A 9,947-nucleotide genomic window follows, 5' to 3' on the forward strand; every position below is an offset into this window, starting at 1 on the left:
ATCTTTGGCATTTCAAAAGGACAAACACTCTGTCTTGCCGATGCACCACAAGCCATGTTGGCGTCGGATGCTGTAGGGCCTGGAAGAGGCGATAAAGACTTCATTTTTTTTATTGGGGCCACTCCATGTAGTGGGACGGCTCAAGGGTGGCGCCTCTCACAAGCAGCAGGCAGCCAATGATGGGACCCACCACAGGTGAAGGTCGTCCCAGAGTACAGAGGGCAGGCCAGAGGACCCAATGTGCAGAACATTGGGAAGTATAGATTCCTTATATTCCTCTGGAGATTCCTCTGGAGAAGTATAGATTCCTTGAGGACTGGGTCTCGACATGTGGGGAAAACAATGCTGAAGGATGGAAGTGGGACCCATTTGAGACAAAGAAGATTGTTCTCTTCCTCTCTCTTGCTCTTCGTCTCGCTGGCTCTCTTTGTCTCCCGCTCTGTTGAGCTCTCTCACTCTTCGGCTCTCGATCTACTGATCCTTCTTGCTCTTCATTTTCCACTCTGCTTCATCGTTGCTCAGGGAGGACTGCTCTTTGGAGATGTGAACATCGCCTCACAATCCCTCGCCTCCACTCCATTCATAATTCCATAATTTCTTTTGGCCGTTCGCGGGATAAAATATCCCAGCACAGACGGCCCATGTCAACGGAGGCTGGCTGATGCGACAATATTATTGTCGCATAATACTGGTTACTGGCTAACCTTTGTGTTGACCAAAACTTTCAGTCGAGTCTTTTTCATGTCATTCGCAGAAGGACTTCAGCCGATGCTCCACTGCATTATTAGGGATGGTTGTGGACAGCTATGACGAGTACATAATTCGTGTTTTTATGTTGTTATTCTTTGGTGAGAAATGTGGCACCATTGTTGTGATGTCAGGTCAATAATGACTTGTACCAGTAGTGGCCCAGGAAGTGACAGCACCTCCCCCAAGCTTGTGATGTTGTATATTGTGCAGTATTCATTACCTCCATCACCAAATGTGGAAGGAAGTCGTTTTCACACTTTTCTGTCTGTCTGTCTGTCTGTTTTTTCTATCTCTTTGTCAGTCAATCGCAGACATGTCACAATTCTAAACTGATCATCATGAAACTTTACCAAACTGTAAAGTACTTAGAGACCTTTTGGCAGTTTTGACTGCACCGAAATGTGGAGCCATAGGGTTGGCGCTGGCTCAACACCTCCTCTGACAGGGTTTAACCACCCTGGCCCATTGTCGCCCCCTCACCTATCCTCAGCAGCACTCCAACATGTTTCTAGTGTTGACCACCATGGTGCAGAGGTAGCAGACTGAAGCTCCAGACCACTGGAGTGGATGTCCAAGATGCTTGAGGACCATGAACCATCCCAATATTGGCCCACTTGAGGTTCTCTGCATCGAATGCCGACCCAGTGTCCAGATCGAGTCTACCCGATCTGCTTGACTGGCATGGCGGGCAAAAACATCTGCCCGAAGGAGTGTGCTGCACAGTGCTCACTGAAATTGCTGGTCCAGCAGCGGAAAGCTCGTAACGACCCAGGGGTTGACCACGTATGGCTAGTCCCAATCAGGTCAGGAGTCTGAGGTTGCCAGCAGAATGCCCATCGCCAACCCCAACAGACTCCCCTGAGAGGCGATGCTGCACACAGTGAGTCACAAGCACTGTGGAGATGTTCTGGGAGAGGGGAGTAGGACCCATGTCTATGGGGCAGCCCCTTCTGAGACCTAGCATTAGTTCCGCAGATCTTAAAGGAGGGACCCATCCACACGTGCCCAGCCGTACCATAGGCCAGTCACTGCATGCAGTAGACTGGCTCATGGGAGGCAGATCACTGCTTAAAACACAACGTGACTCATGGCAGTCACAACTGAGAAGCCCATTGATTTTGAGGTGAAAGGCCAAAGGTCATCTTGAGGTCAAATTTCTAAAATCGTCATTTTTCATCTGATTGACTTGAAAATTGAACAGGATTTGCACAGTGCCTCACTGAATTGGGAAACCAACAGTTTTTGAAGTCAAATGGTCAAGGTCAACTCAAGGTCAAGCTTCTAAAGTCATCAATTTTCATCTGATTGGCCCTAAATTTGAACAGGATTTGCATATCAGGTCGCTGAATTCAACCACCAATTATTTTTAATGTCAAGTTTGTGTTCGGGATTTTACCAGTTTCATGCATGCTCTACGTGACATCTTTCTTGTTATTGGCAAAATCAAAGATTTTTCAAGTATATTGGTCGGTCCACTTTGTTATTCTGTTTGTTTGTCTGTCTGTCAACCGCCTACAGGTCACAATTTTAAACTGATCTTCACAAAACCTCACCAAGTTGTGGAGGTAGTCACAAATGAGAAGACTATTGTTTTTGAGGTCAAAGGTCAGCTTGAAGTCAAATTTCTAAAATCATCATTGTTCATCCGATTGACTTGAACATTAAACAGCAATCGCATAGTGCCTCAATTAATTGGGAAACCAACTGATTTTGGGATTAAAAGGTCAAAGGCAAACTTAAAGTCAAACTTCTAAAATCATCAAATTTCATCTGAGAAATTATGAAAAATAATAATGTATCCATGTTAACCTTTGGAGAGGGGGGGGGGTGGATTTTGCAAGTCTTTTTTGCTTGATGTCTTTTTCTTGTTTGTTTGTTTGTTTGTTTGTTTGTTTGTTTGTGCGCAAGATATCTCAAAAAGTTTTCGATGGATTCGGATGAAATTTGGTGGGAAGGTTGGGTGTGTGACAAGGACGAACAGATTAGATTTTGGTGAAGATCGGAATGCAGATATAGTTTCGAGTTTTTTTTAAATCTGTAAAGTGATCACCATTGAGATGTGGAGCCAAAAACTATATATACACATGATATGTCAAAAACTATCGGGCACAATATGTTCTCGTGGTTCAGGCATTGGGTGGTGATGGTATACTCTCCACCGAGTGATCTAGTTTTCTGTTCTTTTGCCTCTGTGTCTTTAAATTGTCTGCAGCAAGACAGCATTTCCAAACATGAGCTTGAGTACACATTAAATTAATCTATATAGTTAGAAAAAGTTATATTCACCAAATTTAAAGACATCTAAAAAAAATTGGAAAAAAATATTTGTCAGAAAGAAAGAAAGAAAAAACGTAGGAAGAACAATATATCTCTCCTGCCTGTCGGAGGGGAGACATAACTATTAATCATTCGGAACATAATGACCGAGGATGGGAGAGGGGGGCCATCTTGTCCCACCTGACTCAAGCATTGATAATATGAGGTCAGAAGTCTTATGAATTTGCATGTCATAAATAAATGTCTCGTATTCCCACTTGCTTCCCAAATTCCCGATGGGCTCCGAATCGCATGCGTCCCACCTCGCTTGTTTTATTCTCTCCATCCCACTGTCTCCTGTTATTGTCATTAAGGACGTACTTGTACTTTAATGGGATGTTTATTAACATCATCAGATTCTTGCTTTCAATAAAACAAATAATAATGATTTTGCTCATGCTTTATCCCAGCATGTCTATTCTGACATCCTCCTGCTGACACAGGCATGGATGTACATTGCCGATGCCAAATTGGAAGTTTGGGAAATATTACTGGATATTTCTTGCGTTGTCATATCGTTTGAATTTTCAGCCAGCTTGCCAAGCTCTCAGCTTTCGATATTCGAGACCCCCCTCCACACTCAGTTGGCTAACCTTCTGCATGCAAGCGAACGCGATGGAAAACCTGATTAGCATACTCTCTCCTACTTCTTCCCCGGCATCTGGAATCCCACAGGGCAGAGTTTGCTGTACATTTTTATTCCTTGCGTTTATGAATAATTTGTTAGACTCCCCTCTTTCTTTCAATTCCATGTCATACACTACTGCATATGAACAAAACATGGGCAGCGTCATTCATTGTTGACCTCAATAAAATATGGTCCTGGAACATGGCATTCAACTGATATGTTCCTTCCTACTCTGTTGCTTGAAAACACAATCTGGCTGACCCCTCCCACCACCACCACCACCACCACCCCCACCAGCTCTTTGGATCAACCATGCCATCTCATGAGACAAGCTCTCAGCAAAGACTCGTCTGAAGCTCCAAGCTCCAAAGAGTATAATTTCCACCATTTTCAGTCCTTTTCCTCCCTTGTTTTTTTTTTGAAGACATCACTGCAGAAAAGACGTTAGAACACAGTATATATATAAATATATATATATATATATATATATATATATATATATATATATATATATGTATTCAAGGTTGGAAGTTGAAATTAGGTAGACTGGTGTCTTGTATTATAGAAACTCCATTTGGTAATTAATGTTGTTGCTTTTTCTGGATACTTGATGCTGAAAATGCCACATGGATCAGCAGAGTCCACCAACAAAGCACAGGTGGACGTTACCTCATGAATAGAGGTCAAACATTAATGTTAATCACAGGTGTGAAACAATTTTTTTTTTTAAATAACTTTGGGTTTTTCCCAAAATGTATGATTTAACCTTCACAGGAAAGGCTTTGCGACACAGAGTAAGCTGTCCTTTCGGAGCGGCATTAAGCCGGTTATCTGACTTGCTTGTGGACATTAAATATCTCACTGTCTCTGTTGAAAATAGGAGACCAAGATGGCTGGTACTCTGGCCAAATGGCAAATTTTTATTGGTTTGCAGCATAAATCATCCCCTGCAATGTCGGTCTTAAGGTGATGTTGGCTTACCTGGTATGGCGAGTGGCTGAGAATGTAGTTCTGTTGCTGAACACCACTAGTTCATTGAAAAATCCCTCCACATTAAGGTTGGGTGTCCTTATTCCAGAGAGGTGCTCGGTTGTCACTAACTGGTCCTCCTTAAATGCCATATCTCCACCAATTTTGAGGAAAGCAAAACATCTGCTTGTCAATATTGCATTTCATTGAAACGAATGGTGGTAATCTTCTCGACTTTAAAAAAAAAACACTGACGATGCTGGTTACTGTGTTTCCTCCTCTCGTCCTCTATCTAACCCATCCCCACTGGCACCTCCAACTTCACCTTCAATCTCTCACACCACCATCACCTCTCTCTCTCTCCTCCTCCTCTTTTGTCAGTTCATCCATTCCCTTGATCATTGCAGCAAACTGTGGCTCTGCTGCCCATATGCTGGCTTTTTACACTCTGCCTACACCTCACTCTTCCATGAGCCTCGATGTATTAATATACAAGCATAGTGTGATGAATTTGCATGGAACTCAACATATATAAATATATATATATATATATATATATATATATATATATATATATATATATATATATATATATATACACAAATATATATTTAATTCCCTTTAAATCCTACTTTTATCTTTTCTCGCAGACAAGATGATTGTATTCTCCACCACCGGAGAACGTACAACTGCCAGACCAGCATTTGATGAACCGGCACTTGCTCCTGCCGGCAACATGAACACACAAGGCCAGACCAAGGGAAGACCTGAGGCTTTGTCGACACGACGTCAGCCAAATCCAGCTGTTGTTACACCCGCCGCCCTCCCCGAAATGGTTGACGTACCGGGTGTGAATGGAGGGACCACCGGAATGGTGGCTGGGATTGGTGTGGCTGCTGCTTTTTGTGTGGCCGTGCTTCTCTTCGCCATGTCAAAACATCAGGGCCGAGACAATGGAGCAAGCAGGAGGCCAAAGGAGCCAGGCAAGGAAGTGCGGCAGGATCAAGAGTTGAGACACGGCGAGCAGGTGGAAGGAGTTGAAGACAAAGAGTATTTTGTTTGACAATAAATAAATATTTGGGAATGAGGCGTGGGATGCCAACTGTCCTTCCTACTAGAAGCGTCATGCTCCTGGATTGTCACCACTTTTTCAAAAAAAAAATTGAGGATCATTTTTTTTTAATTCATTATTATTTTCATTTTTTATTATTATTATAATTTTTTTTTAATTATTATTTTAATTTCATCACATTTTATTTGTTTCATTTTTATCTTCATTCATGTTTACAGCCACCTTTCTTCTTCGAATCTGACCAATATCTCTGCACAACTGCCTGCCTTGGTTTGTCGAACGTTATTACACAAGATGGAGGGCATCTTCACAACAGTTCTCGTACAACAGGTCATCATGAATGATCTACACGTCTTGTGCTTTGCTCCACATGCCAGTCTCCCTTGACAACTTGTCAAGTCGCTCAGGCCCCCACCTCTTCCTCCCCCCCCCAGCATGTGGCTCTACCTCTTCAATTTCAATCCTGCATTTCGAGATTTCCATTTCTCAGAAAGCCTTCTTCTCACTCCTTAATTTTCCTAAATGTCCAGTAAATTTATTTTCCTTTAGGTTCCTGCTAAACTGTTCTTCTGGAGTAATAATTTCATCGTTTTTGCACAGGTCACACACCCAATTGCTGTGTGAATATAATCATCCAGAAGAACCGACGCAGGTATACAAGAATGTGTATCGTGTCTGCAGAAGCATAACAGATGTAGCGACTTTTGGGAAAAGTTCACGTGGGATCGCTAATACCTTTTGCAACTCGGTCGCAGGTTAAAGATGTTTATGATTTGCATTGAACTCGAAGAAAGAACAGAATGTTGATCATTATTTGGACTCGTGGGTCCTGTTTCTATCTTTGTGATGTGGTGTGTGACTGCCACGTTCTTGTGGCCTGCGGAGCATGGGAATTTGTATCTGTGAAGGTAAGCCACGCCGTGTGTTCTCAAACTCTTATCAGTGCTGTTTTACCTCCAGCCGACCTAACCTTTCACTTTTCTTTTCTAACATTCAACGATGTTGAACAATTTGCTGTTGGTTTTGTTGGACACACTTCATAACCTTCTTTTACCCAGACACTATCTCATTCTCACCCCTTTCCCTGTTGCTCACTTGTTTACTTTCTGCCCTTTACTCATGAAGGCTTGTAAACCTCACACCTTCGATTCACACCATTTATTTTCTCTCTCTGTCTCTCTGTGTCTCTCTCTGTCTCTCTGTGTCTCTCTCTGTCTCTCTGTGTCTCTCTCTGTCTCTCTGTGTCTCTCTCTGTCTCAGTGTCTCTCTCTCTGTCTCTCTGTCTCAATGAGTTTTGATAAAGCATGCTTTTATCTTTATCAGGTGTGTAGATAGACATGTTGTTTGACTTTTACTGCTTTTGTATTTTATTTATTTTGAAAGGTTTGAGCAGTCACATGTTATTGCCATTTTCGTTTTGCTTTGTGGAATATTTCCACGTTTAGTTCAAGACGTCCCTCTTGGCGTCTCAACATTTGCTGTCACTGAATGATGTAATGAGAAACGCTGGAAATAAAGCTGAAAATCCTTCTGATCATTTAAATGTCGGCACATTTCATACAGCACAGGAATAAAAAATCGTTGTCTATGCCTTGTCTGCTTTCGTGGATCGAGATGGATGAAAATCACAACTTGTCAACTCGAACGTTCGTGCTCACTTCCCTGAGTCGGCTAAATAAGACGTACAAGAAATGAGTTAAATGATATATCAATATGGATTGTGTTTATGAAAAAAAAAGTTTCAAATGTCTTTCTCTTCTTGGTGGATTCATTTTTGCTTGAGGTTTCTCCAATTTGATTAATCCCTCCACATTTCCTTTATCTTCGCAGATCAACCATTCGTATCGTGTCTCACATAAATGCCTTTCATTGCTTACATGATAAAGAAGTTTCTTGCAGATGAAAACGAAAGATAAGTAACATTTTGGAAATCAAATTATTTATTATCAGTTATCTGTCTTTTATATATATATATATATATATATATATATATATATATATATATATATATATATATATATATATATATATATATATACATATTTTGATCATATATATACACTACTGGTCAGAAGTTTTAGAACACCCCCATTTTTCCAGTTTTTACTGAAATTTAAGCAGTTCAAGTCCAGTGAATAACCTGAAATGGTACAAAGCTAAGTGGTAAACTGCCAGAGGTTAAAAAAAAAAAAGTTTAGGTTACCAAAAACTGAAAAATAATGTAAATTTCAGAGTTGATAAAAAAGGCCCTTTTCAGGGAACAATTAATGGGTTAGCAACTGCAGCTGTTCTGCAGCAATAGAAGTAAATTAAGCATGAAAGTTGACGCAAACAATTCCAACAGGTGTCCAAACTTTTGTTGATTAGTCACAAACTCTCTGTCTGTATAAAAGCAGTGTTGGAACAGACTGTGTTGCTACACCCTCTGAAGCATTATTTGGACAATATTGCACTGCAGGAAGTAGTATATTGCTATCATAATGGTGAGAAAAAGACAATTAACAAAGGAAGACAGACAGACCATTATAACCATTAAAAGTGTAGGTCTTTCCTTTCGAGAAATTGCAAACATGATGTCAGTGAGTACAGTTTCCTGCACCATCAAAAGGCACTTGGAAACTGGATGAAACTCTGACAGGAAGAGGTCTGGTAGACCCAAAGCCACAACACAATCAGAAGATAAGTTTTTAAGAGTCAACATCTTGCGTGATAAGTGGCTCACAGGACAGCAGCTTCAAGCACAGCTGAACACTGATCGAAGTAAGGAAGTCTCAGTTTCAACGGTGAAGAGAAAACTTCGAGCTGCAGGTTTGACAGGTCGGTGGCAATAAGAAAGCCATTCCTAAGATGGCAAAATAAGAAAAAGAGGATTACCTGAGCCATGAAGCACCACCAGTGGACTACTGAAAACTGGAAGAAGGTCTTATGGACCGATGAATCAAAATTTGAAATCTTCGGTTCATCACGCATGGTTTTTGGACTTCGTCGAGTCGGCGAAAGGATGGTTCCTCAGTGTGTGACACCAACTGTCAAACGTGGAGGAGGAGGCGTGATGATGTGGGGCTCCTTGGCTGGATCAAGAATCAGCGGCTTGCACAGAGCGACTGGCACCCTGAACCAAAAGGGCTACCAAAGCATTTTGCAGCACCATGCAATACCCTCTGGTCTACGCCGAGTTGGTCAGAGGTTCACACTACAGCAAGATAACGGCCCAAAACATACCTCCAGGCTATGTCAGAACGACCTTAGAAGAAAAGAACAAGACGGCTTCAAATCATGGAATGGCCAGCACACTCTCCAGACTTGTACCCCATCGAGCTGGGTTGGGATGAACTGGACAGAAGGGTGAAAGCAAAGCAACATACAAGTGCAACACATTTGTGGGAACTTCTGCAACAGTGTTGGGAAGAACTTTTAGAACAATATTTGATTTCCATTGACGAAAGAATGCCACGAGTATGTTCGGCTGTTATATCTGCAAAAGGTGGCAACTTTGAGTCAAAAATTTAGATTAAATTTTGTTCAACAAAACTATTCCATGATTTATTTTTTATTTGCAATTGTTTATTTTTTCTATGCCTTAATTTCAGAGCACATTGAAACATTAAACTGCTTAAATTTCAGTAAAAACTGGAAAAATGGGGGTGTTCTAAAACTTTTGACCGGTTGTGTGTGTGTGTGTGTGTGTGTGTGTGTGTGTGTGTGTGTGTGTGTGTGTGTGTGTGTGTGTGTGTGTGTGTGTGTGTGTGTGTGTGTGTGTGTGTGTATATATATATATATGTTTATATATATATATATATGTATATATATATATGTATATATATATATATATATATATATACATATTTTGATCATATATATTTCTATACATATTTATACATATTTTGATCATATATATATATATATATATATATATATATATATATATATATATGTATATACATATTTTGATCTTATATATATTTCTATACATATTTATACATATTTTGATCATATATATATATATATATATATATATATATATATATATATATATATATATATATATATATATACATATTTTGATCATATCCATATCTATATATATACATATTTTGATCATATCCATATATATATATATATATATATATATATATATATATATATATATATATATATATATATATATATATATACATATTTTGATCATATCCATATATATTTATACATATT

The 9,947-nt window shown here is 40.0% G+C and overlaps 1 protein-coding gene across 1 annotated transcript in view; it reads left to right on the forward strand.

Annotated features, from left to right (window-relative positions):
* Positions 1-7,272, forward strand: part of LOC147019722 (neurexin-1-beta-like) — a 297,943-nt gene extending 290,671 nt beyond the window's left edge. The window contains exon 6 of the mRNA XM_085894387.1: positions 5,314-7,272. Coding sequence (XP_085750513.1) covers positions 5,314-5,726 — 413 coding nt within the window. The 3' untranslated portion in view covers positions 5,727-7,272. The remainder of the gene's footprint in view (positions 1-5,313) is intronic.
* The last annotated feature ends 2,675 nt before the right edge of the window (positions 7,273-9,947 follow it).

The sequence above is a fragment of the Eptatretus burgeri genome, chromosome 9 (assembly GCF_056783735.1).
Source record: "Eptatretus burgeri isolate ZD-2024b chromosome 9, Ebu_testis_v1, whole genome shotgun sequence".
Classification (NCBI taxonomy): Eukaryota; Metazoa; Chordata; class Myxini; order Myxiniformes; family Myxinidae; genus Eptatretus; species Eptatretus burgeri.